This window comes from Chrysemys picta, chromosome 17 (assembly GCF_011386835.1).
Source record: "Chrysemys picta bellii isolate R12L10 chromosome 17, ASM1138683v2, whole genome shotgun sequence".
Lineage (NCBI taxonomy): Eukaryota > Metazoa > Chordata > Testudines > Emydidae > Chrysemys > Chrysemys picta.
Window position 1 is genome coordinate 24,350,812 of NC_088807.1, and position 25,266 is coordinate 24,376,077.

General features: G+C 52.5%; 5 protein-coding genes and 7 non-coding genes across 12 annotated transcripts; 5 read left to right on the forward strand and 7 right to left on the reverse strand.

Moving 5' to 3' along the window:
* Positions 1 to 759: 759 nt before the first annotated feature.
* Positions 760 to 831, reverse strand: TRNAM-CAU (transfer RNA methionine (anticodon CAU)). Its single transcript has one exon. It is a non-coding gene; the product is annotated as a tRNA-Met (tRNA).
* Positions 832 to 1,239: 408 nt separating this feature from the next.
* Positions 1,240 to 1,311, reverse strand: TRNAG-UCC (transfer RNA glycine (anticodon UCC)). Its single transcript has one exon. It is a non-coding gene; the product is annotated as a tRNA-Gly (tRNA).
* Positions 1,312 to 2,032: 721 nt separating this feature from the next.
* TRNAA-CGC (transfer RNA alanine (anticodon CGC)) lies at positions 2,033 to 2,104 on the reverse strand. Its single transcript has one exon. It is a non-coding gene; the product is annotated as a tRNA-Ala (tRNA).
* Positions 2,105 to 2,215: 111 nt separating this feature from the next.
* Positions 2,216 to 2,297, forward strand: TRNAS-GCU (transfer RNA serine (anticodon GCU)). The gene has a single exon. It is a non-coding gene; the product is annotated as a tRNA-Ser (tRNA).
* A 679-nt stretch (positions 2,298 to 2,976) lies between these two features.
* Positions 2,977 to 3,050, forward strand: TRNAN-GUU (transfer RNA asparagine (anticodon GUU)). Its single transcript has one exon. It is a non-coding gene; the product is annotated as a tRNA-Asn (tRNA).
* A 1,098-nt stretch (positions 3,051 to 4,148) lies between these two features.
* Positions 4,149 to 4,690, reverse strand: LOC135976257 (histone H3). The gene has a single exon (XM_065571119.1). The coding sequence runs from the start codon at positions 4,622 to 4,624 to the stop codon at positions 4,214 to 4,216; it is 411 nt and encodes a 136-aa protein (XP_065427191.1). The 5' UTR covers positions 4,625 to 4,690; the 3' UTR covers positions 4,149 to 4,213.
* A 1,509-nt stretch (positions 4,691 to 6,199) lies between these two features.
* Positions 6,200 to 6,872, reverse strand: LOC101952034 (histone H2A.J-like). The gene has a single exon (XM_005313414.4). It carries the CDS (start codon positions 6,809 to 6,811, stop codon positions 6,422 to 6,424), a length of 390 nt encoding a protein of 129 aa, XP_005313471.1. The 5' UTR covers positions 6,812 to 6,872; the 3' UTR covers positions 6,200 to 6,421.
* Positions 6,807 to 7,656, forward strand: LOC101951765 (histone H2B 8). The gene has a single exon (XM_005313413.4). The coding sequence runs from the start codon at positions 7,210 to 7,212 to the stop codon at positions 7,588 to 7,590; it is 381 nt and encodes a 126-aa protein (XP_005313470.1). The 5' UTR covers positions 6,807 to 7,209; the 3' UTR covers positions 7,591 to 7,656.
* Positions 7,657 to 10,884: 3,228 nt separating this feature from the next.
* On the reverse strand, positions 10,885 to 13,690 carry LOC101951500 (histone H2A.J-like). Its single transcript, XM_065571120.1, has one exon. The coding sequence runs from the start codon at positions 13,625 to 13,627 to the stop codon at positions 13,238 to 13,240; it is 390 nt and encodes a 129-aa protein (XP_065427192.1). The 5' UTR covers positions 13,628 to 13,690; the 3' UTR covers positions 10,885 to 13,237.
* A 287-nt stretch (positions 13,691 to 13,977) lies between these two features.
* LOC101951218 (histone H2B 8) lies at positions 13,978 to 14,431 on the forward strand. Its single transcript, XM_005313411.4, has one exon. The coding sequence runs from the start codon at positions 14,036 to 14,038 to the stop codon at positions 14,414 to 14,416; it is 381 nt and encodes a 126-aa protein (XP_005313468.1). The 5' UTR covers positions 13,978 to 14,035; the 3' UTR covers positions 14,417 to 14,431.
* Positions 14,432 to 16,205: 1,774 nt separating this feature from the next.
* Positions 16,206 to 16,278, forward strand: TRNAK-UUU (transfer RNA lysine (anticodon UUU)). The gene has a single exon. It is a non-coding gene; the product is annotated as a tRNA-Lys (tRNA).
* Positions 16,279 to 20,618: 4,340 nt separating this feature from the next.
* TRNAS-UGA (transfer RNA serine (anticodon UGA)) lies at positions 20,619 to 20,700 on the reverse strand. Its single transcript has one exon. It is a non-coding gene; the product is annotated as a tRNA-Ser (tRNA).
* Between the last annotated feature and the right edge of the window lie 4,566 nt (positions 20,701 to 25,266).

A 25,266-nucleotide genomic window follows, 5' to 3' on the forward strand; every position in this document is an offset into this window, starting at 1 on the left:
CCTGCCAGCAGTACCTTCAGTGGAGTGCAAGGCCTCAGGGCTCCTACTTCTCAAAGCACCCGCAGGCTATGGGGCAGTCTTGTGGCTTTGGTTCAGGACCTGTGGCTCTATTGGGCTGTCGCAGGCCTGGGTTTTTCAGGATCATCGCAAGTTCTGGAGCATGGTTGTTTTCAATCAATGAGATACCAAAGGCGGCCCCCACTTTATTTGGGAGTCAATGTTGTGGATCATATATTCTTCAAGCTCCTAGGTGCAGACTGGTATGGGGTTGGCTGGGTTGGGCAAGGAAACGGGTTTCCTTCTTTACTTTTAGGAGTGGCCACTGCAATAGACGACCCTACCACGAGCTGGAATCATAAAGGGGGAACCCCCCGCCAGGCTCATCCAGATGTGAAACAATGCAAAGTGGGTGTGGACTAGCGGAAGCAATTTAATCAATCCAAAATACCGAAGCGTGAACCCACACCTTATAGGGGAACAGCGTTTTCCAAGCAGATTTATAGCTCTTCCAAGCACATTAGCTAACGCAAGACAAGACAGCAAACAATACAATTCCGGCTTTCGTCTGTGGACACAAGACAGCATAGGCTGAAAACAACTAAATCGATACCAAAAAAACATTTTCCCATCTAGGCAAACCCATCTTTTCTTATTGCCAAACAGGAACGAGTCAGCGCGTGTGTGTTTTTGTGTTATGTGGGAAAAAATAAAGGCAGAAAAATGTTCTGGCCTTATTGGGGATGGGACAGAAAATATACCTAGCAGAGGATGGTTTCGATCCATCGACCTCTGGGTTATGGGCCCAGCACGCTTCCGCTGCGCCACTCTGCTTGTTGGATACGACTGTTTCTATAAATGGCTGTCATGTAGTGTCATGTTCTTGCACCGGTGGCATGAGGTGAGGGAATCCGGATTTGACACGGTTTCCTTTTAATTGACTTGAAGGGTCGCTGGCAAGTTGCAGAGTTTGACGTTCAGTCACTTGCAGCCGGCACCAACGAGAGCAGCAAAGAGCCCTGCCAGGAGAGCTGTGGGTTGGTGACAGTGCTTGTGGTTAATTCCCACAGCAACGCCTGCATGACCAGCCTGGTTCGGGGCTTGCTTTCGGCAGTGGGCGTTTTGGGGTGCGGGGAGCTCCGTGCTTTCTTCAGTCTTTGTCTGTTGAGTTGCTAATAAAGGGCAACATGGTTGGGAAATTAACCCCATTTTTATTAAAAACAAACCAAAAAAAATCACAGTTGCGTTGGCCGGGAATCGAACCCGGGTCAACTGCTTGGAAGGCAGCTATGCTAACCACTATACCACCAACGCTCGTGAAAATAGCTTCACTTCTGCTTTTCTTGTGCAACTCCACATCAGAGCCCTAGGGCTGCACATGGATTTTCTTACCATCCTGCCTCGTTCAACCCACCGCCAGCAGGGATCCCCTTGAGCGGCCTGGGGCCCCGTGCAACTGGCGACGTCACTTGTCATTTGCTGCTCGTAAGAGGAGGCTTGGAAAAAAACAAAACAGAAAAATCCGGGTCCCTCGAGAAATGATTGACCCCTATGCATGATTCAAAGATACCAGGCCCCGGCTTCAGGGACCAGCCTGGTTTGGGAGCTGGTGGAGGCGTTTTCTCTACAGGTTTTCAAAAAGGGGGCGGCTAAGCCTCTGTCCTGGTTGGCAGCCCCAACAAATCCTGCCTCTTTGCAGAAAGTTAGAGCGGAAAGTCCTGGTTGTCTCTTCTAACCCCGCTCTGGGGGAGAAGTCAGCGGCTTTTCCCTCCTCCACCAAAACTGAAATCACTTTACTGTAAACGGGAACTCCGGATTATAAATCGTGACTCACGTTTTGCTTTTTACAGATTCAGACTAACACGGCTACCCCTCTGATATTTTGATCTTCTTGTCCCACATGGCTGCAACCACTCAGGGAAGCCTCTCTGAGAGCAGAGCCGCTGAGAAACGTGGGCTGCACTTTGCCAGTGAGGTGGGAGGGTCATTGTCTGCCCCCTGATCCACATAATTAAGGGAGAGAAAAAAAGGAATCTGGAGATGCCAGGGATTGAACCCGGGACCTCATACATGCGAAGCATGCGCTCTACCACTGAGCTACATCCCCTCCTTAGTGTGGTGACCCTCCTCCCCACATAACACGTTTGCCTGCAGCTGGGGTACCCAGCACCCCGGATATGGTGTCCATGAAGATTCAGTTCCCACTGCTCTGACAGAAGACGAGGTGGCCGAGTGGTTAAGGCGATGGACTGCTAATCCATTGTGCTCTGCACGCGTGGGTTCGAATCCCATCCTCGTCGGCTCCTCTTTAGTTTTTGGGCTGAACGCATCAGCCCCAAACGGGGCGCTAAAGTTTCCTTCCCGCACGCGTCGCGTTGTTCTTTCCGGACGCGAAAGCGAATTTAAATCGGCAAAAAAGTCAACGTGTCTGTGCTTTGGGCGGCAGAGCTCCAGACCAGCTCCTGTTTCTAAAGCCCCAGACACTGAATGGTGCCCCTGCTTCATGCAACCTCTGACAAGCCTGGTTTGCGCCCTCCCGTCTGTGAACCAGTTTGTGACTGGGGGAGGCAGGAAAGCGCAAAGAAGGCGTCAAATATTGGTTCCAAGTGGCTCTGTTTTTCCTAGTATGTCCCTTTAGTTCATTTTACTTGAGGGAGGGGAAAAAAACCACAAACTCCTCTTTCATCATGGTCTGAGCTGCCGCCGGCTTGGGGGGGTCATTCGCTAAACTGACCCACTGATTCGTATTTCTACCCCCCTCCATGACTGGCCTTTTCCCTCACTAGTTTCTCTCTTCTCCCACAGGTGGTCCTCCCGTCCTGTCAGTTGTGGTTTCACCGCGATGAGCTTTTGTATAATGAAGAAGCAATTACTTCGACTCACGTAACAGAAACAAGTCACTAGCCTAGAGGGAAAACTGCGACGGAATACTACTACGTGGGAAAGTGAAGCCGATGTACGTGGAAAAGCGAAGTAGATGTCTCTGTGGCGCAATCGGTTAGCGCGTTCGGCTGTTAACCGAAAGGTTGGTGGTTCGAGCCCACCCAGGGACGTTCTCTCTTTAAACCCCGAATGCTTTTAACAACTTTCAAGTACATCTAGACTTGCTGTCACTGTTACCTCACCCACGTGCTTCCCACCAGTTATTTTATAGCCTGGCCCCGTGTCTACACCAGACTTTAGACCCATGCATCCGACGAAGTGGGTATTCACCCACGAACGCTTATGCTCCAATACATCTGTTAGTCTTAAAGGTGCCACAGGACCCTCTGCTGCTTTTTGGTTAATCTTGGCATCGCAGGCACCTGAATGGGGAGTCCGTTGACGTCCCAGCAGTTGGGGACCTTGTCCGGGTTGCATCGATTTGTCTTGGCCATTTATCGACCCTATGATCATGATATCGGCGGAAGTTTAGCCTTATATTTGTCCCCCTCGTGCAAACAATGGAAGTCAGTTCTCAGCATCAACGTACAGACAACTACATGACAGCTTAGGATATAGCGCCATCTTCTGGCCATTTCGGTCAACTCTTTTTAAATGCATTTATTTCCCTCGAAATCTTTGGCTGCCTCGAAATCCAAGAACAGATCTTGAGTTTCTATATGTAAAATCCATAGTAAACTTCTTCTTAGAACAGGTGTCTGAGCGGACGGGGCGGACTTCGGAGTCACTCGATAAGGCTTTTAAAGATACTGTTCCGTCGTAGTTTCATTTCCCCCCCCCTCCCCCGCTATATTATACGCACCAACATCCGTAACTCCAACACAAATGCCAAATCGATTTCAGCCACACTAGTACCAACTCCGCATTTCATTACCAACTTCTCAGTTGAGTATAAACGCAATCACTCCAATTTCATCTCGGTTGGGTTAGACTGACGTCTTCTGGAGGGCTAAACACTTGGGCTAGAAAACCGGGGTGGGGGAAGAACCTGAAAACCCGGTTATGATAAAGGTCTGAACATCTTTTCGGTAACTTTTTCAGTGAGCTTGGGGGTATCAAAACTAGGTCACATTTCTAGATGGACCCGATTACAATATTTATAGGACAAGGATCTCTGCACTAGCTGGGTTTGGAAAAGGCACTTAGAACATTTAACTCGGATTAATAAAGCAGATCAAGATGGGTTTCAACTCTTTCATGTGGATACGTGGTGGCTCTTAGAAGAGCCTTTTGGGGGGTTGTCGGGAGCCGGCGGGCTCCGAGGGGGGCGGCTCTAGGCTCTCTCCCCGCGGATGCGGCGCGCCAGCTGGATGTCCTTGGGCATGATGGTGACTCTCTTGGCGTGGATGGCGCACAGGTTGGTGTCCTCGAAGAGCCCCACCAGATAGGCCTCGCTCGCCTCCTGCAGGGCCATGACGGCCGAGCTCTGGAAGCGCAGATCCGTCTTGAAGTCCTGGGCGATCTCCCGCACCAGGCGCTGGAAGGGCAGTTTGCGGATCAGCAGCTCGGTGGATTTCTGGTAGCGCCGGATTTCCCGCAGCGCCACGGTGCCGGGGCGGTAGCGATGGGGCTTCTTCACCCCGCCCGTGGCGGGGGCGCTTTTCCGGGCTGCCTTCGTAGCGAGCTGCTTGCGGGGCGCTTTGCCGCCGGTGGATTTACGAGCCGTCTGCTTGGTACGGGCCATCCTCGCTGCAGCGCGTCAGCAACGTCTCTCCAGTGCAGCCACAGAACAGTGAGCGCTTCGCCGCTGCTGGGCGCAATTTATAGCCGAACCCTGTCTCCTGATTGGCTAGAAGCAGCCATGCGACCGTTGAGGGGTTTAAATTTCCCGGGCTCAGCACGGATTGGCCATAGGGGGCTGCGCCCTCTGTTGGGCGCAGGAGGCTTCTGGGGTTTGAGGTCTTCTCGCCTTTGGAAGTGCGGGCGGGGGGGACTGGTCTCTAGGGCAACGGAGTAACTGTAGACGGGGATTGGCTGGAACTTCAAATCCACCAGCTCCTTACAAGGGTGGGTGTCAGGTGGGGGAAAGGAGGCTGTCTAACACCCAAGTCCCCTCCTCTGATTGGCTGTCCAGTATTCGAATTTCCCGGGCTTGACAGGGATTGGCTGGAGATTTTACGCCCTTGGCTCACACGTGCTCATGGTCCTGCCCTCCCCCCCCCCCCCCCAGTCGCTCTCTCCCGGGGAGACACAAGGCTCCCTGGTGGCGCAGCGCTGTGGCAGGCGGGTCCTTCCTCTCTGCCGCCAAATTCGGGGTGCCGGCGCCAAGGGGGGGGTCGGTCACGGCTGATACATTGCACGGGGCCCTGCAAAGGACCCTGGGCTCCCCTGTGGCCATGCAGAGGCAGCAAAGACTCCAAATGTGAAATCCAGTGTGAGCCACGCGTGCAGAACATTTCTGTCTGTCCCATACCGGGGGGCAATTTCCCCTCTGCAACCCCACCGAGAAACAAATCTCGGGCTTGGATTTTAATCGGTGCCTCTCGTTTGAATGCACTTCCCGCCCCTCCGGCTCGGTGTCATAAGCACTGAATGAAAACAAGACCCAGGGGAGATTATAACGTTGGATTTTCAAACGTTTGAAGATCATAATTTCCATGGCAACATACTATACGAAGCCCTATATACAGGGCAGGGGGCTTTGATACAGGATCTAGCAACAGGGAGGCTAGACTGCGGGGCAGGGGGAGCTCCTATTCCTAACCACATGGCTTGTTCTGTCCTGATAACCTTATTTAAGGCCAGGATTGCGCCTTTTGAATCCAGTGAAAAATCAGTCTCTCCCCCCCTTCATTGACTCCAGTAGGGGCAGGGTCCAGGTGGTTGGTTAGGGAGGGGAATGAGGATCTAATGAGTAAAGCACAACATGTCCTGAGACCTGGATTCTATGCCCGAGGCTGCGTGTGTGACCCGATGCATCTCTGGTACACACACAGGGGCACTAAGGAGTGAATTCGCTTTGTGGCTGCTGAAGAACGGAGGGGGAAGTATGTGTGTGGGGAAGGTGGGATCTGTTTCCTTTCTTCTCCACCCGGCTGCAGCTCACTCCCTGCCAGGCCAAAGGAGCAGGGTGTGTTATGCCAGAGACAGAAATAAAGGGAACTCCTGACCCATTCATTCACTCCTAACATTTTTTGCCTTCTCAGTCACGGGGCAGCTCCAGCTCTTGACCCCACAACCTGGGAGAGAAATTCACAGCTTTCATTCTACCCCTTTCAGTTCTTAAAAAGAAACCTCCATCTTTACCCGCTTCCGGGGCTGTTTCTCCCCTATACGAATGGGGGCAGACGCGTTTTCTGTCCCGTTTACACCATGAAGTCTCAATTCGATACCACAGCTCCATAGTAATGTACCTGTTTTCTAGAAACTCTAGAGGACTAAAGCTCTTTTTATGAATTTGTGGGTGGCTCTTAAAAGAGCCTTTGGGTTCACACAGTTGGAGTCGCAGGGAAACGTCTCTCCCGCAGGGGATGCATCAGCCTCACTTGCCCTTGGCTTTGTGGCTCTCGGTTTTCTTGGGCAGCAGCACCGCCTGGATGTTGGGCAGGACGCCCCCCTGCGCGATGGTGACTTTCCCCAGCAGTTTGTTCAGCTCCTCGTCGTTGCGGATAGCCAGCTGCAAGTGCCGGGGGATGATGCGGGTTTTCTTGTTGTCGCGGGCGGCGTTGCCAGCCAGCTCCAAGATTTCCGCCGTGAGGTACTCCAGCACCGCAGCCATGTAAACGGGAGCGCCGGCTCCCACTCGCTCCGCATAGTTCCCCTTGCGCAGCAGGCGGTGCACGCGGCCCACAGGGAACTGCAGCCCAGCCCGAGAAGAGCGAGACTTGGCCTTGGCCCGCACTTTGCCTCCCTGCTTTCCGCGGCCAGACATGATTCCAATTCGTTGTAGAGGGATCAATAAAAGCAAAACGTAACAATAACTTCGCCCCAGCTGCCGGCTTTTTATCTCCTCATGCGGATGGGCCGAGCGGCTCCTCATTGGCTGCCTCATGCTTCGGTTCCAAAATGGCCAATGGGAAAACCGCTTCGCAACCCCGCCAATCGGGAAAGAAAAAGGCGGCTGCCATCCAATAGGAGCGCATCATTTGGAGGACGGTCATTTGCATCCGAGGTGACAACACAAAAGTCAGCCCAGCATGTAAGCAGCCAATAGGAAGGTTGGAATTAGGCTACCCTCATTTGCATAGGGGCGCTATAAATACAGGACTTGCCGCCGGGTGAATTATTGTGTTTCTGTTTCTGTTTCGTGCTGTGTGATTAGCGAGCGAGATGCCTGAGCCGGCGAAATCTGCTCCCGCGCCCAAGAAGGGCTCCAAGAAAGCGGTGACCAAGACCCAGAAGAAGGGGGATAAGAAGCGCCGCAAGACCCGCAAGGAGAGTTACTCCATTTATGTCTACAAGGTGCTGAAGCAGGTTCACCCCGACACCGGCATCTCTTCCAAGGCCATGGGCATCATGAACTCCTTCGTCAATGACATCTTCGAGCGCATCGCTGGGGAGGCGTCTCGCCTGGCGCATTATAACAAGCGCTCCACCATCACCTCCCGGGAGATCCAGACCGCCGTGCGCCTGCTGCTGCCCGGGGAGCTGGCCAAACACGCCGTGTCCGAGGGCACCAAGGCCGTGACCAAGTACACCAGCTCCAAGTAACCTCTCTGGTCCCCAAGAGATGTCAACGATGAACCCAAAGGCTCTTTTAAGAGCCACCCACTTTTTCTATGAGAGAACTGAGTCACGGCCACTAATGGAACTTAGAAAAATTAATCTATTTTTGTAGGGGCATTAACTTGTACAGAATACTTAAATCACATATTCAAGAGGTTTACATGAGAAATTAATTTGTGTAGGAAACAATCAGTGTTAGGGCTTGATATCTAAAGGGAAAAATAAGCGCTTACCTACAATTACTGATTTCAGAATACAAAAATGTCATTAAGATCTATTCAGAAACAGTATCTGAACACTGTTCATGCAATAGAATATCAATTTTTCTAAAATACTTTAATTTCCCCACAATAATCATCTTTAACATCTCTGCACCTAGAAGGAGATTCTTTCTGAAAACAGGAGGGACTGTAGTTCATTGTTGTAAAAGAAATGGTGCCAAACTCCTTCAGAAAGGGACTGGGGAAGGAGAGGCCTGCAGACTGAATTTCTCTAATTAGAAAATGAATATTAATTTTTAAAATCACCATTTAGGGACTGGGGAGACACATCCATTCTTGTTAGTGATGTCAGTGTCTTCAATGAAAGAGATAATATAGTCACTGTTTTACACTTAGTTGTTTGCTTTTTATCTAGAGCTTCCCCTTCACCCCCCAAGTTTTATAACTGCAAGAAAATTGTATTTGGAGTAAAATAACCTCTCATGTTAGGCTGTGATACACACTCGCTATCAACTTTGAATCCATTAGAATAAATATTCCTATATTCTTCACTTCCACCAAGATTTAACAAAGGAAAAACATTGTGAAAAAACCTGAAGCTGCTTTTTATAGACAAGTCAAATTACAAATTGGTATTCGATCTTTGCAGAGAGGTGAGAGAAGGGTATATTATAAGGGTCATGTACATTTCTAGCTTTTTAACAACATTTCCACCTTTAGCAGAAGTTGCAATCTCCTTACAACTATAAGAGACACTGAGGATTTTCTGTCCTTTCCAGTTCTGACATGGAGTGATATTTTAATATATTAATTTAACCCCCAGCACATGGAAGTTAAATGGTTGACGTCTAGGGTAACCGATAGCAACTGAGAAAACGGGACAGGGGGTGTAATAGGCGCCTATATAAGAAAAGGTCCCCCCAAAACGAGACTGTCCCTTTAAAAGCGGGACATCTGGTCTGGTCACCCTATTGATGTGGGAGTCGCTTGCACCGAGGCAGTCCAAGGGTCTGGGGTGTAGCTCAAACAGTCTTTGATTCTATCAGCCATGGGAGTGGGGAGGAGACGTTTGCAAATATCCTAGTGTTTAGGGTGCTCATAAGTGTGAATTGGGGGGGGGGCACTCCCCACCGTTGGGCTGCGGATGTAAAAGCTGTATTTCAAGGGGCGTCGTGGGAGGTTTTCCCCCTGCAAAGTTTAGGGCAGGGCAGACGTCAGGAACTGAATTGCCAGGATGGGGCAGAAAGAACAAAGTGTCCCATTTGCCCGGCCATGGAGTGGATCCATTTGTGCTCCGTCCCCTCTCCAGCCCCAAACCTTTGTGACACTTTCTGGTGGAAAAATAACCGATTTCCAAACTCCCAAAGGGACCTTTTGAATCTCTTCCGAGTTAAGGCAGGGGAATATGCCGTCCTGCCGCCTCTGTTACCTAACGGAGCCAAACAAACATGCAGGGACCTACTGACAATTAAAGGAAAAACACACACACACACACCCTAACTTTGCGGCCTCCCTCAGCTCAGAGATCCCTGAAATGATTCGCAGCCCATGAACTCAACGCGGGGTGGTAAAATGTAATTCCTAAATGCAAAATTACTTCTCTTCCCCGCCACTTTTGCGCATGCTTTGGGGCAGATAAGGCGCCAAATTTAACTATGTGAATTTAAAATTAAGGACTTTATGCTGATTGGCCAGTGGGGCAAGAGGTCTCATTGGTGGAAGCGGAGAAGCGACGCCTTTATAGGGCTTGGGAGGAAAAAGGGAGTTAAAGTACAGGTAAGTGGTTCTTCTGCCCGTCTTGTTCCCTCTCAGTTTTCCCTCTGGTCGGGAAGGGGCACCGCAAAATTCGGAGGGAGTCCGGATTATTATCTGATATTTAGGATATTTGCGAGCCTGCGGGTGTCTTGCTTGCCCCACACGGGGGTGGGGTATGAAGCTCATCTCAGGGCTAATTAGGGTTGTCAACCTGCCAGGTTTGGCCTGGAGTCTCCAGGAATCGGCATCGATCTCCTGGTGAGTATTGAAAGCAATCTGGGAGATTTTAATAGGCTATTTTAAGAAAATGACATTGTCATGTTGGGGGGGGGGGGAAATCTCTTGGAATAGCTTCAGTCAGAGTTGGCAACTCTAGGGCTAACGCACGAAGAAACTCGGAGTGTGCTCAGGGTTTTCCTGGCCAATGTGATTCGGAGTGCGGTGCTCAACAGAGAACATGCTAAGAAAAACACCCTGAAGGCCATGGATATGGTCTAGACATTGAAACATCAAGGTCGCACCTTCCCTGGGTTTGGGGGGGTTGAACCCTCAGCCACACCCACAAAGTAGATGGCCCATCTAAAAGCCCTTCCCTGCCTGCAGGCAAAGAACTGGATTTGTTCCAAACCAAAGTTATGTAAATAACAGAGTTAAGGTAAAAAACGTCCTGAAGTCGTCTCAGAACCGAAGTAACACATCACAAAGTTTAGGTTCTGAGTGGGGTTTTCTGCAGTGCCTTCCTACTTGCTGCCTCATTTCTCCATGGGCTGCTTTGGTTTTTCCCTTTGTATTCATCCCCTCCACAAAAATCCCATGCCTTTTAAATGGAAGCAGAGTAAAATTAAACATGCTTTCCATAACACACCTAAACTACACGCTTTGCCAAACCCTATTATAGAGCTCCTCTTACTTCTGTTAAAAACAAAAATGGGGAAAAAAATCTGTATTTCTCAAAATGTAGTCCCCGCTTTAACTGTGACCACCCAGAATGACAGTAGCAAGAACATACTGGGTCAGACTATGGTCCATTTTGTTCAATAGCCTATACCTGACAGTGGTCCATACCAGAGTTTCAGGAGGAAGTGTACAGAACAGGGCAATCACGGTGTAATCTACCCTGGCTTCTGTTCCTGGTAGTCAAAAAGTTAGGGTCACATGGAGCCACTAGTGCAGGGGTTCTGCCAACAAACTTTTTGGTGGCCACAGAGTACGGCCACCAACTCTTACTGGTGGCCACGCTGACAATTTTTCCTAAAATATTTAATTAACTTCAGGAAAAAAAAACAAATACATATGCACATACACATGTCCAAAACATTGTCATTTATTCCTGTAGGGTTTTTGTTAGACTCAGTCATAAAAACAATGTACAATTGTCTCTATTCTTCACGGGCCCTAAACAGAATAGAAACACAAATAAGGCGTTCTGCATGTTCTTGTCTTTTGTTGTTGTTTCTTTTGCTTTTTAAAAAAAGACTAGCTAGCTAGTAAGTCTGCGGCTGTCAGAAGTGATATCTGCATGTTTGTTAATATCACTTTTCACAGCAGAAAATTTAATTTGTCCTGGGACAAATTAAGCCCTGGGTGGGGAGATGGGCAGGGAGGCAGTGGGGCTCAGGGACCAGGGCGGGGATGGTGAGCCTGGGGCCACAGCCTGCCATCACGTGGATGGAGCCTGAAGCCCTGCAGCTGAAGTCACTCCCCCCTAGTAAAGTGGGGAATTCACCAGCTGCCAGCACCTCCAGCATTTGTGTCTTCAGAGGGGGGCAGCCTGGGAGACGGGCCCCTGCTTTGCCCCCTCCCCAGTCACAGCCTAGGAGGCTGTGACCACAAGAATAGCCCATAGGGCAGCATTTCTCAAATGCGGCCACCAACAGGCCTGTCCTCCCTGAATGTATCCAGTTCTTTTCTGACCCCCAAGTTATGCTTTTGGGCAGAACAACATCCCATGGCACTGAGTTAGCTGTGTGAAAAATACTTCCTCTTCTTTGTATTAAACCTGCGGAATATTAATTTCCTTGGGTGGACTCTGGTTTTTGTATTGTGTACCTCTCTTCCTGCTGTGTTCTTGGAAATCTCTCACCATACACACACCCCATTTACTTGTAATGGAACACATCTGATCTAGGGTAGACAGTACAGTATCTGCAATTGTGTTCTCATTTTCTTTGCTAGTGGATAGTTCCATATAGTAATTCTGGAGTTCCAGGTTCTAGCATAACAGTTTAGCATCAGATTTCTACATCTAATATAACCATATAAGGAGTGAATGGTCTGTGTCCACACAGTAAACTTCCTACCATGTAGACATGACCGCAAATCTTTTAGACTGCATTCAGTGCCTAGACACTTTCGGTATAGTAGCATAATTTTTCTCCCCAGTGATAAACCCAGGGAACTCAATCTATTTACCTTAATAAAGACAAGGTTAAGAGGTGATTTGATCAGTCTGAAAGTAGCAACAAGTGGAACAACTACTTGAGAAAGTTGCTGACCTGACAATTAATTATCCCTAGTAATTAGTTATCTTGACGGTATCAAGACCCCTCCCAGCTAACTTGCCTACAACTGACAAAACTAATGCATAAAATCCAGTAAAACACAAAAAGTAACATGCCAACTAGCTAGATAAACTTGCAACAAATTAATTCAAATGTCTTGCCATGCTGAGACCCACAGCTATTGTGAATTACACCTTCCCTTTAGCAGGTAGCCTTGGTCCAGGCCTTAACACACACAGCTTAAGTCCCAGATGCCTGGTTCCTTTCCCAGCTTGACTATATTTTGTGTGTGGTTTTAGGAAAGACACTTAGGCCAGTGTTTTCAGGTTTAAAGCAACAGAGGGTCCTGTGGCACCTTTAAGACTAACAGAAGTATTGGGAGCATAAGCGTTCATGGGTAAGAACCTCACTTCTTCAGATGCAAGTAATGGAAATCTCCAGAGGCAGGTATAAATCAGTATGGAGATAACGAGGTTAGTTCAATCAGGGAGGGTGAGGTGCTCTGCTAGCAGTTGAGGTGTGAAAACCAAGGGAGGAGAAACTGCTTCTGTAGTTGGATAGCCATTCACAGTTTTTGTTTAATCCTGATCTGATGGTGTCAAATTTGCAAATGAACTGGAGAACGGTTTTCAGGTTGTGATGTTTATAAGCACCTCTGCACAGGGATCCCAGATGAAAATAATAAAACTGCACAGCAGAGCAAAAAAAAGGTTTAACCCAAAGCGAACCAGGCACCGCCTTTAGGGAGTTTGAAATGTTTTACTCCTGTGGGTGGGATGGTCTGTTTGAAAACTCTAGGATGGACGGGGTAAAGGAATCACAGCAGTTGTAACCACTCACCCACGTGTGGGGCTGAGATCAGATTAGTGCAAGACCAGGACAGGGTGTCACAAAAAGTTTGTGCTGGGGAAGAGGGAGAGATAAAAGAGATGAAAACCAGGCAACTTTTTCCCTAACCCCTTGTGTGTAGAGCTGGAATCTGATTAATACAAGACCAGGACAAGGGCTCAGAAAAAGTTTGTGATGTGGGGGTAAGAGGACAACAGGCAATATTTCATTTTCCCCACCCACCCTTGACATGGCAATTCCAAGCCCTCTCTGAAATTGTGGGTGGCTCTTAAAAGAGCCTTTGGTTTTGGGGGTTTGCAGCGGCGCTCACTTGCCCTTGGCTTTGTGGCTCTCGGTTTTCTTGGGCAGCAGCACCGCCTGGATATTGGGCAGGACGCCCCCCTGCGCGATGGTGACTCCCCCTAGCAGCTTGTTCAGCTCCTCGTCGTTGCGCACGGCCAGCTGCAAGTGCCGGGGGATGATGCGGGTTTTCTTGTTGTCGCGGGCGGCGTTGCCAGCCAACTCCAGGATCTCAGCGGTCAGATACTCCATCACCGCGGCCAGGTACACCGGGGCGCCGGCTCCCACTCGCTCCGCGTAGTTCCCCTTGCGCAGCAGGCGGTGCACACGGCCCACAGGGAACTGCAGCCCAGCCCGAGAGGAGCGAGACTTGGCCTTGGCCCGCACTTTCCCCCCTTGCTTTCCGCGGCCAGACATGACTGGGATCCCCTCGCACCTAGGCACCGTCACTGCAGCGGCACAATAACACTACAAGAAAAATTCCATGCTGCCGGCCTTTTATGCCCTCATGGGGATGGGGCGAGCGGCTCCTCATTGGCTGCCTCATGCTTCGGTTCCAAAGCGCCCAATGGGAAAGCCGCTTCGCAACCTCGCCAATCGGGAAAGAAAGAGGCGGCTGCCGTCCAATAGGAGCGCATCATTTGGAGGACGGTCATTTGCATCCGAGGTGACAGCACAAAAGACAGCCCAACATGTAAGCAGCCAATAGGAAGGTTGGGATTAGGCTACCCTCATTTGCATAGGGGCGCTATAAATACAGGACTCGCCGCCGGGCGGATTATTGCGTTGCTGTTTCTGTTCTGTGCTGTGTGATTAGCGAGCGAGATGCCTGAGCCGGCGAAATCTGCTCCCGCGCCCAAGAAGGGCTCCAAGAAAGCGGTGACCAAGACCCAGAAGAAGGGGGATAAGAAGCGCCGCAAGACCCGCAAGGAGAGTTACTCCATTTATGTCTACAAGGTGCTGAAGCAGGTTCACCCCGACACCGGCATCTCTTCCAAGGCCATGGGCATCATGAACTCCTTCGTCAATGACATCTTCGAGCGCATCGCTGGGGAGGCGTCTCGCCTGGCGCATTATAACAAGCGCTCCACCATCACCTCCCGGGAGATCCAGACCGCCGTGCGCCTGCTGCTGCCCGGGGAGCTGGCCAAACACGCCGTGTCCGAGGGCACCAAGGCCGTGACCAAGTACACCAGCTCCAAGTAATCTGTGTGTGTCTCTCTCCTTCCTCTTCCACCCCCAAGAGATGTCAATTTAAAAACTCCAAAGGCTCTTTTAAGAGCCACTCACTGTCTCCATGAGAGAGCTGTAGACACTACATCACTTGTCCTGCCAAGGCAGCTCCCAGCAAATGGGGCTTTTTGTTATTCAATTGCGCGTTTATTTATTTTTTTAACTCGCTGCTTGTTTGGGGGCTGGCTGGGTGGGTGTTGTTCTTAGTCTCTTTAATTGCCCATTTATTTCTATTCAGTAGCCTGGTGCTTTGCTGTAAGTGGCTTTGTCAGGGAAGTGTGGGGTTTTTTGCCTTGCTGATTGGCAGCGGGGGCGGCTGGCCTTGGTTTGCCCCTGCTGTGAAAAGGCAGTGGGGTTTTATCAAAATCTTGTAGACTTGGGGAGCTCTTACTGTTCCAGCCACCCTCAATGGCTTCTGTAGGATTTAATGATCCGATACTTGTGTTTTTACAATAAAAGGTCTAGGAAAATCCGGTACTAAAATCGCATTTAAAACCGAATATAATTTAACAGTAGCTTTAAAAGACACAGGTTGCGAAGAGTGTCTGTACACCTGGGTTTAGTACTTACATTAGTTTATTTTTAACTTTGTAGTTGTGAAGTCAGATGATACCTAATCCCCACTAACCCACAGTCAGCGACAGGATTCTGACCCCCAGAAACCTCTCCATGTGCACGCGGCAATATTTGCCTTAGTCAAGTTGCCAAAATCCCCCCAAAAACCCACGTTCCTTGCCAACTTCCCACCCCGGGAAGGGGCGATGGGAACTCAGGCGAGACCGGAAATCCCTAGTCAATGAAATCTCCACTTGCAACAAGGGGGTGTTTTTGGGGGGGGAGTCCAAGTTAAAGGGGGTCTAGGGTTAGTTTTCTTGAGGTCTGGGTCAGTCTCACTTCACAGCGAGCTGCTGGGCTTGCAAACATTGACACATGCCCCCGGGGGGACGGGACACTGAGCTCCCTCGCTTTGCTACAGTCCTGCAGGGACCCCTGTCCGTGGGGGGGGGCCCCACTATTACTTCGGGGGGTGTTTCACCACCTTGCGGCTCCTATGCTTGCAGTCTAAGGTCAAGGCCGACTATGATTGGACGCGGTGCGATCCGCTCTGTCTCTCATTGGTCGGAAAGGAAACACGTTGGGGGGGGGGGGGTTACCTTTTTTCCTCCTCCATTTTCTCTCTGACCCGATTCCATCAATGCGGTTTGTGGCCAGCCAGCTGTAAACCGGGACCCACGTTGAGGGCTGTCAAATGAGGCCTTTCTCCCTTCAATAGCCATTGATAAGGACATCCTGGCTTGGCTTGGTTGGCTGGATTGTATGTGCTCAATCAATCAAGTGTTACAAGGCTATTTTTATCTGGTATATTTTTGCTACTTTTATTTTTATTTGGGTGGGGGAAGGGAGGTAAAGGTTGTTAAAAACTCATTAGTTTTGAGCATTTGGGGTTAGCAATCCTGGACAAATCACCTCCTTTCTGCACTCAGACCTTTTCCCCTCCTCAGTAACTAGGCTGCTGCTAGAAGGGTAATTAATGATTAGGGGCTGAGCAACAGGATGACCCCCCCCTCCCCCCCATACCCCTGCCTTTAGCTACAAGAGCAGAGATTTGCACCCTCAGGGGTCCCTTTCCTGGGCTGTTGTCACAGCTCTGCGCTGGGTTTGCTGGGGCAGCCCCCCCCCTCCCACTGATTGGTTAATCTTTGCCCAATCAGAGAGCAGGACGTCAGTTTAAAAACACAAAGCCTCCCCCTGGAATCCGTGAGCCCGGATAGCTCAGTCGGTAGAGCATCAGACTTTTAATCTGAGGGTCCAGGGTTCAAGTCCCTGTTCGGGCGTCACAAGTTATTTTAGAATTCTGCCTCCTCTAGGAGCAGCTACACTTTGCCCCATTCCCATTTTCCCATAAACCCTGAGACAATCCCTAGAAAAGCGCCAGGTCACGTTCCCTCCCCCCCTGCCCTGTAAAAGACAGTCACAGAAAATGGTGTTTTGGCCTGTTGTTAAATGCCATATGGTGAATTCTTGAGGAGAGGGAGAGAAGAAATAAATAGAGGGGGAAATCACTGATTTGAAATGACCATTGTCCAGTTCCATTTTATGAACCCGTCTCCAGAAAGCTTTTCTTACCACATCACCACTGAAGTCGATTGCCCTGAGCTCTGGGTACAGATCCCCCTAGGCCAGTGCTTCTCAAACTTTTTTTTCCATGGACCACTTGAAAATTGCTGAGGGTCCTGGTGGGCCCCTTAGTGATCTTTCCAAATGTGGTTTGTACCGTTAGCTAGCTAGTGTAAAGCACTTTGGATAAAAGTGCTATATTAAAAAAAAACCTTCATAATAATTCTTTCTGGGACGTGTGTTGGTAGCTCAGATAATTAAGGGTGTGTGTGGGTGTGTACACAGAAGGCAACCCTGAAAATAGTCCCTTCCCTCTCCAGACCTGCCGCAGAATCACTTGCCCTGGGTAGATTAACCTGCCCCCCTGTGTCTCTGTGAGGAAAAAAAAGTTTTTGTGGAAAAAAAAGCCATTTTTAATGAAAGAAAGTGACAGAAACTGGCCACACGGTGGCGCCACACCATCAGGCATGAAAAGCACCAGGCCCCAGTCTGCACAGTCCTGGTGAAAAGGGGGTGAACTCCCCTCGCCCCTGTTCCCAGATGTGTTTTCCCTCCAGGCGCCAGTTGAAATGAATTCCCGGGGCTGCTGGAAGGGGCCATTGGGGCTGATTTCCCTCGGTGCACAAGCAGCGTTGTCTGGAGAACGGCCCCTGGGCTGCCGGGGAGCAAAAGGGCTTTACCCAGATAAATCTCCGGGCATGGACGGGCTGACCGTGGAGTTCTACCACGTGTTCTGGGACGTCCTCGGCCCAGACCTTGTCACCGTCTGGGCCGAGTCCTTGCAGAGCGGGGTCCTCCCTCTTTCGTGCAGGTGAGCCGTGCTCGCCTTATTGCCGAAGAACGGGGACCTCCGCGACTTACGGAATTGGCATCCTCAGCACGGACTACAAAATCGTAGCGAAGGCCATCTCGCTGCGGCTGGGGTCCGTGCTGGAGGACGTGATCCACCCAGACCAGACCTACACCGTCCTGGGCCGTACCATCTCTGATAACCTCTATCTGGTCCGGGATCTCTTGGAGCTTGGGTGTCGGGATGGTCTGTCGTTCGCCCTCCTGTCCCTGGATCAGGAGAAGGCGTTCGACAGGGTGGACCACGGGTATCTCCTGGGCACTCTGCGAGCGTTTGGCTTCGGACCCCAGTTTGTGGGTTTTCTCCAGGTGCTGTACGCTTCCACGGAGCGCCTGGTCAGGCTCAACCGGACCCTGACTGAGCCGGTCAGCTTCGGGCGGGGAGTGCGGCAGGGGTGCCCCCTCTCAGGCCAGCTGTACGCTCTGACGATCAAGCCCTTCCTCTGTCTCCTCCGCAGGAGGTTGACGGGGTTGGTGCTTCGGGAGCCAGAGCTGCGGCTGGTCCTGTCGGCTAGGCCGACGACGTGCTCCTCATGGTCCAGGACACGGGCGACTTGGTGCGGGTGGAGGCTTGCCAGACCGTGTACTCAGTGGCCTTCTCCGCCCGGGTCAACTGGGTCAAGAGCTCTGGCCTGGTGGTCGGGGACGGGTGACAAGCGAGCTCCCTCCCACCCGCGCTTCAGGCCATCTGGTGGAACGCGGGTCCGCTGCTCTATCTCGGCGTTTACCTTTCTGCCACGCATCCGTCTCTGCTCTGCCGGAGAACTGGCACGGTTTACAGGGCAGGGTGACGGAGCGGCTCCGGAAATGAACAGGACTACTCTGGTGCCTCTCCCTTCAAGGTAGAGCACTGGTACTCAATCAACTAGTCCTGTCCATGCTCTGGTACCGGCTCAACACCTTGATCCCGGCCCCGGGCTTCCTGGCCGACCTCCGGAGGGCGATTCTGGAGTTCTTCTGGCCAGGACTGCACTGGGTCTCTGCAGGGGTTCTGCACCTGCCTACAAACTCAGTCCATGTCTTCCGCCTCCAGGCCCTACAGAGGCTCCTGTATGGTGCAGATAGTCCGGCGTGGAGAGTACTGGCGCACGCCTTCCTGCGCCGCTTCCGAGGGCTCCGATACGACCGGCAGCTCCTTTATCTCCATCCGAGAGGTCTTCCGCGAGACCTCTCCGGGCTGCCGGTCTTCTACCAGGACCTCCTCCGGACCTGGAAACTGTTCTCAGTGACCAGGTCCGTGGCGGCCACCAGGGGGGCTGATCTCCTCGCGGAGCCCCTGCTACACAACCCCCAGCTCCGTGAGCAGGTGGCGGAGTCCCCCGCGGTGCGCCGGAGGTTGGTCCTGGCAGAAGTCACCAGAGTCGGAGACCTCCTGGACTACGACCAGGGAGACTGGCTGGATCCCCTGACGCTCGCTCGGCGTATGGGGCTCTCCAGGCCTTGTACTCCCCAGCGCGTGCTTCAGGAGGTGAGGGCCGCTTTGCCGCCCGCTGCTCGGGTCTACCTTGACCGGGTCCTGCACGAGGGCACGCCCCACCCACCCTCCACCCCTGGCCCTCCGGACCTTTTCATTAGGCCCCTGCCCCGTGGACCCAACCGCCCCCCCCCCCGCCCCTTCTCCATGAGCCGGCTGCACGACTTGCAGCCGGTCCGTTTCCAGACCGCGCCAAGGAAACATCTATACACGCTCGTGCTCCACACCCTTCACTTCCTCACCCTCGTGTCCCGCCCCGCTACAAAATGGCAGGACCTCCTGCCACCTGTCAAGGGTGAGAAGCCCCAGTGGGCTAGCCTATACTCCACCCTGGTCCCGAGGCCCGCCGGGGATATCAGCTGGCAGCTCCTTCATGGGGCCGTGAGCACGGGCGTGTACTTGGCGCGGTTTACCCCTGTCCCAGACACCTGTCCTTTCTGCGGTGCGAGGGAGACCCTGGCCCATGTTTACTTGGAGTGCGCCAGGTTGCAGCCCCTACACCGGCTCCTCACCGACATTATGTTGCGTTTCTGGTTACACTTTTCCCCTCACCTTCTTATTGACGCACTCCCTATCCGTGGCCCCACTAAGTCGCGGGACCTCCTGGTCAACTTCCTCTTGGCCCTGGCTAAACAGGCCATCTATAAACCAGGGAGAGGAGGTTGGCCGATGGAGGTTCCTGTGACTGTGGGGCCTGTTTCCGATCCTCTGTCCGCTCACGTAACCAGGCAGAGTTCCTCTGGGCGGCGTCCACTGGCTCCCTTGACACCTTTGAGGAGCAGTGGGCGCTGTCCGGGGTTCTCTGCTCGCTGTCCCCGTCAGGTTCCCTTCATTGAGCCCTGTGACCTCACTCCTGTTCCTGTTATTACATTAGTTGTCCCCCGTAATCAGTTGGTTTTCGGGTCCTGTAGATATTCCCCTTAGGCTGGGGGGGGGATCCTTTAGCACTTCCCGGAACCCAATAAGTACCCCCGACACACCGCTCGTGCGAGGTGTTGGTGCAAATAGCCCAGCAGCACGGCCCCTTCCAGCTTGTTTGCCACCCCAAGCGGCGAAGGAAAGAAAAAAACCAAAACCCCACCACTGAGCTGCCGTCGAAGTACCGCCGTAGAAGAGGAAGAGAGGAGAGAAGGACCCGCCGCCGAATTGCCACCTAAGACCCGGACGTGCTGCCCCTTTCTATTGGCTGCCCCAGGCTCCTGCTTCCTTCGCTGGTGCCTGGAGCCAGCCGTGGCCGGACCCAGCGCTGCTGGGAGAAGAGCTCACGCCAGGACGGGCCGCACGGTGCCCACACGCCCTGCCGGGGTGATTCTCTGACACAAGGACAACGGGCGGCAGCATCACATGCCGATTTTCAGGCTGCGATCCGGGGCTCTGTGGGAGGGATCCCTGCAGCTCAGACGCGTCGCTGGACCGGGCCTCTGATTTAGGGGGTGGCCGCGTGGTTTGCAACACCAGTGTCTCAGACAATCTCGCTCCCTGAGTCCCCGTTAGGTTCCTGCACTGCCCCAGTCCCCATCACAATCAGAGCAGTTGCAGGCAGGGGTAGGGCAGAGCCATGGGGCACCGGGCAGAGGCTCCAGGAGCCCAGAGTGTTTGCCCCCCTAGGGGCAGTTTGCTAGAGGGCCCCAGGTGGGGGGGGGTTTCCTTGGGCTGGGGAGCGAATTGAGAGCATCTCGGGGGATCGTATGGATGTATTCCTCTGCTTAGATACGGTGGCTAAAAAACAGGCCTCGCTGCGAGGGGGATTCAAACCCACACGGGGGAACCCCATTGGATTTCAAGTCCAACACCTTAACCGCTCGGCCATCACAGCTGTGAACCAGCAAAGGTCCCATGCCCCAGAATCTGGTACATATCTCAATATATTGGGCTGCATTAGTAGGAGCGTTGCCAGCAGATCAAGAGAAGTGATCATTCCCCTCTGTTCGGCACTGGTGAGGCCTCATCTGGAGTACTGTGTCCAGTTTTGGGGCCCGCACTACAAGAAGGATGTGGACAAATTGGAGCGAGTCCAGCGGAGGGCAACAGAAATTATTAGGGGGCTGGAGCACATGACTTACGAGGAGAGGCTGAGGGAACTGGGATTGTTTAGTCTCCAGAAGAGACGAGTGAGGGGGGATTTGATAGCAGCCTTCAACTACCTGAAGGGGGGTTCCAAAGAGGATGGAGCTCGGCTGTTCTCAGTGGTGGCAGATGACAGAACAAGGAGCAATGGTCTCAAGTTGCAGTGGGGGAGGTCTAGGTTGGATATTAGGAAACACTATGTCACTAGGAGGGTGGTGAAACACTGGAATGGGTTCCCTAGGGAGGTGGTGGAATCTCCTTCCTTAGAGGTTTTTAAGGCCCGGCTTGACAAAGCCCTGGCTGGGATGATTTAGTTGGGGTTGGTCCTGCTTTGAGCAGGGGGTTGGACTAGATACCTCCTGAGGTCTCTTCCAATTGTAATCTTCTATGATTCTATGAAATAATTGCAATGCCCGGCATCTGAAATGCAGCATTCAGCTAGCAAACCCGGCCCCCAGAGCACGGGGGTGGTCTCAGGGGTGGTGGCTGTGGTGGTCGAGCGGTTGAAGTGTTGGATTTGAAATCCACTGGGGTTTTCCTGCGTAGGTTCAAATCCTGCTTGCAGCTGAGGCCTGTGTTTTCAGCCAGTTGCTAAGCAGGGGAATATGTCCATTAGGGTTACCATATTTTGAGCCTCCAAAAGGAGGACACTCCACAGGGCCCCGCCCCCAGCCCCGCCCACGCCCCTGCCCCAACTCCGCCCCTTCCCCAAAGTCTCCGCCCCCTCCCCTGCTTCCCGCGAACATTTGATTCACGGGAAGCCTGAAGCAGGTAAGGGGGTGTGTGGGGGGAGGAGGCGCGGCCCAGTCTGGCCCCCCCGGCATCTCCAGCCTGGGTCGGCTCGGGCCCTGGAGTGCCGGCCCGCCCAGCACCCCCCGGCCCCGCCGGCCCCCGGCCCAGCACCACCGGCCCCGCATGTCCCGATTTTCCCGGACATGTCCGGCTTTGGGGGATTTCCCCCCGGACGGGGATTTGGAGCCCAAAAAGCCGGACATGTCCGGGAAAATCCAGACGTATGGTAACCCTAATGTCCATGCAAGCCCCTGAGATGCTCTCAATTGGCCCCCCAACCCTAGTAACCCCCCCACCCCCTGCACCTTTCATAGAGATGCCTGCGGCCCTGCCTCACACCGTGACCCTGAGGTCTGCAGCAAACTGCCCCCCAGGGGGAAAATGTTCTGGGCTCCTGGTGCCCCATGGCTCTGAGCGTGATGGGAACTGGGGCAGTGCAGGAATCTAACATGGGGACTCGCGCCTGAGGCTCTGGGAGAGAGATTGTCTGAGACAACAGTGTTGGAAACCATGTGGCCGCCCCTCAAATCAGGAAGGGCTGGAGGGGAAGGGACTTCCTGTGAATTCAGTTTGCTTTTCTTGTTCTTCTTCCGTCTAGCAAAGACACCCAGGATGGAGGTGGGGAAATTTCTCCCCGGAAGGAATGGCTTTGAGTCACTTTGCTGCTCCGGTGAAGATAGGTGTTATATGGTTTGCTTGAAAGGAGTCCTTGTTGATGGGTAGTGTTACTGTTTTCTTGCTAATTGTTTAGCCCAGGAGTCGACCTTGCTAGCCGGTTAATTTCTAGTGGGCAGCCAGTGCCTCCCCTCCTTGCATTAAAGGGCAAAAAATGTCATCAGTGCAGAGTTCAAGTTGCCTGGTGGGCTATTGGGCCCTTCCAGAACCTCAGCTTCAGCCAAATGCACGCTCGTGAAATACCCCGTTAAGGTTTCCCACATAACCTTAACTCTGCCCTCTTTCAGAACTTCCCCATTAACCTACATACATTTACTCGGCTGACCCCCCCCCACCATAGATGAAATGTACAAGATTTTCACCTCTGTTTACAGCCCTTCAAACTTGAGCCCCCAGCCTCAGATGGGCCTGACCAGGCACTGAGCCTAATTCAGACAGGGGCGGAATCCCCTCCCATCCCCGCTACTCAGAGACACCCACTGATCACCTCCCTCAACCACACTGGCCCCATCCACACTCCCTGGGTGGGGAATTTAGCTTCCCTTTTGATGCTCTGAGCCCCACGGGGTGCAGCCGGAGCTGAGATAGGTGCCCGCAACTAGTCCTCTGTTAGTGCCGAATGGTTAATTTGGATGGTGTCGATTCTCTGTGGGTCTGGCCCGTGTTGCTTATTCAAAGAAACAAGACTCAATAATCCGTTTTAGACATTTTATTCCAATGGTGAACAAATAAAATCAAGCGCCCACATCACGACGGCTAATCTGCCGTACACACAAAGGGTTAAATTACACCGGCACACAGTTTAAGCTGAAAGTCGCACATCGAAGCGTGAACCGTGAGATTGCTTTGGAATCCAGCCATCAATTAAGTCAAGTCGTCAGATTAATACAAGAGAAAATCAACCCTGATAAAATCTGAAACAGGAACCCAAAGAGCAGCCTTGCGTATTTAGTTATAAACTCTAATCAGTGATCTCCACCTAGGCACTACAAACCGGCTGTGGCGGGCTGAATATCTCAATATGGAAACCAAATTAGCGCTTGCATTTAAACCGCCTCAAAGCCAATTAAAGCTTCTTCCTTAAGCTTTAGGTTTCAGAGCGGCAGCCGTGTTAGTCTGTATCCGCAAAAACAACGAGGAGTCCTCGTGGCACCCCAGAGACTAAAAAATTGATTTACGCAAAAGAATAAACGGACACAAAATAGGACATCAAGAATTGTAACATTCAAAAACCAGTAGGCGAGCACTTCAATCTCCCTGGACACTCAGTAACAGACTTAAAAGTGGCCATCCTTCAACATCAACAACTTCAAAACCAGATTCCAAGAAACTGCAGAACTGGAATTAATTTGCAAACTGGACACCACCACATTAGGCCTGAATAAAGACTGGGAGTGGCTGGTGTCACTGAGTGGGGGGAGTCAGGGCCCTGCACCCCCCCGCTTCCTGCGATTCACCGGGACTCTCAGCCAGCCAGTAACACAGAAGGTTTATTAGACGACAGGAACACAGCCCAAAACAGGTCTTGCAGGTACAGACCATAGGAACCCCTCAGTCAGGTACATATTGGGGGGCCGGAAGCTTGGACCCTGATCCCGGGTCTCCTTCCATTTCCCCAGCCAGCTCCAAACTGAAACCCCCTGCAGTCGCCTCCCCCAGCCTCCCGAGCAGAAGGTGTCACCTGGCCCCACCCCCCCTCCTGGCTCAGGTTACGGATTCAGGTGCGGGTGGAACTCACCCCTGCAGCGCCTCCTGCTGGTCGCTTCTGGGAATGAGCTCGTCCAGCCTCCAGAGCGCCCTCTGCAGGCCGGTGTCCCCTGCCGCTCGGCCCCCGTGTCCCTCCCTGGACTCCGGTGCCCCTTTATCTGGGGTGCTGCCCCCTGGCAGTACACCCCCTCAGTCTCAGGGCCACCCCTCCGTAGGGAACCCCCACCCCCTATCCCCACCTCGCCTCAGTCACCAACTCGCCCCGCTCTCTGGGGCAGACTGCAGTGTCAGCCACTCATCACAGGCAAGGGGGTTTTGGACCTGCTGCCTTTCTCTGCAACCTCTATAGGGGCCTTGGACAAGGCCCTGGAGCTCCCCAGCCTCTCTGGCCCTTCCCCAGCCCTACCTCCCTCTAGGCACCCTGAGCTCCCCAGCAGCCAGGCCCCTCTCCCTCTGAAGGCAGAGAGAGACTGTCTCTACTTCTGGTTTCCCTGGCCTTTATAGGGCCAGCTGGGTCTGTCTGGGGCGTGGCCACAGCTGAGGCTGTTTCCCCAATCAGCCCCGCTTTTCCCCCTGCCCCAGCCCTCTCCAGGGCTGTCTTAAGCCCTTCCAGGCAGGAGCGGGCGACCCCCGCTACCCACCCCCTGATAGCCCATCACCAGTGCAGACAGTACCTGCAAAACTCCCCCGCAACATCCCCAGGTCAATCCGCCCCACTCCCTGCTCCGTCACAGCTGGGTCACTGCAAAAAGTCATTTTCCCTCTGCTGAGACTCACCCCTTCTTCTCCACTGTTGGGAATGGGCGACGCCCACCTTGATTGCATTGGCCTCGTTAGCACTGACCCCCCCCCCACACACACACACACTTGGTAAGGCAACTCCCATCTTTTCATGCGCTGTGATATATATATTGCTTACCGTATTTTTCACTCCATGCATCTGATGAAGTGGGCTCTAGCCCACGAAAGCTTATGCCCAAATAAATTTGTTGGTCTCTAAGGTGCCACAAGGACTCTTCGTTGTTTTTTTCCTTAGGCAATGTCTACACTGAGTATCTTACCGCGCTGCTGTAAGTTCTCCCGTGGAGCTGGACTTTGCCGGCAGGAGAGCGCTCTCCTGCCGGCAAAATCAAACCACTCC

What these genes read in the sequence shown, in the direction of transcription:
- LOC101951500 (XM_065571120.1), bottom strand. Translation starts at nt 13,627, where the DNA reads ATGTCTGGCCGCGGAAAGCAAGGGGGGAAAGTGCGGGCCAAGGCCAAG.
- LOC135976257 (XM_065571119.1), bottom strand. Translation starts at nt 4,624, where the DNA reads ATGGCCCGTACCAAGCAGACGGCTCGTAAATCCACCGGCGGCAAAGCG.
- LOC101951765 (XM_005313413.4), top strand. Translation starts at nt 7,210, where the DNA reads ATGCCTGAGCCGGCGAAATCTGCTCCCGCGCCCAAGAAGGGCTCCAAG.
- LOC101951218 (XM_005313411.4), top strand. Translation starts at nt 14,036, where the DNA reads ATGCCTGAGCCGGCGAAATCTGCTCCCGCGCCCAAGAAGGGCTCCAAG.
- LOC101952034 (XM_005313414.4), bottom strand. Translation starts at nt 6,811, where the DNA reads ATGTCTGGCCGCGGAAAGCAGGGAGGCAAAGTGCGGGCCAAGGCCAAG.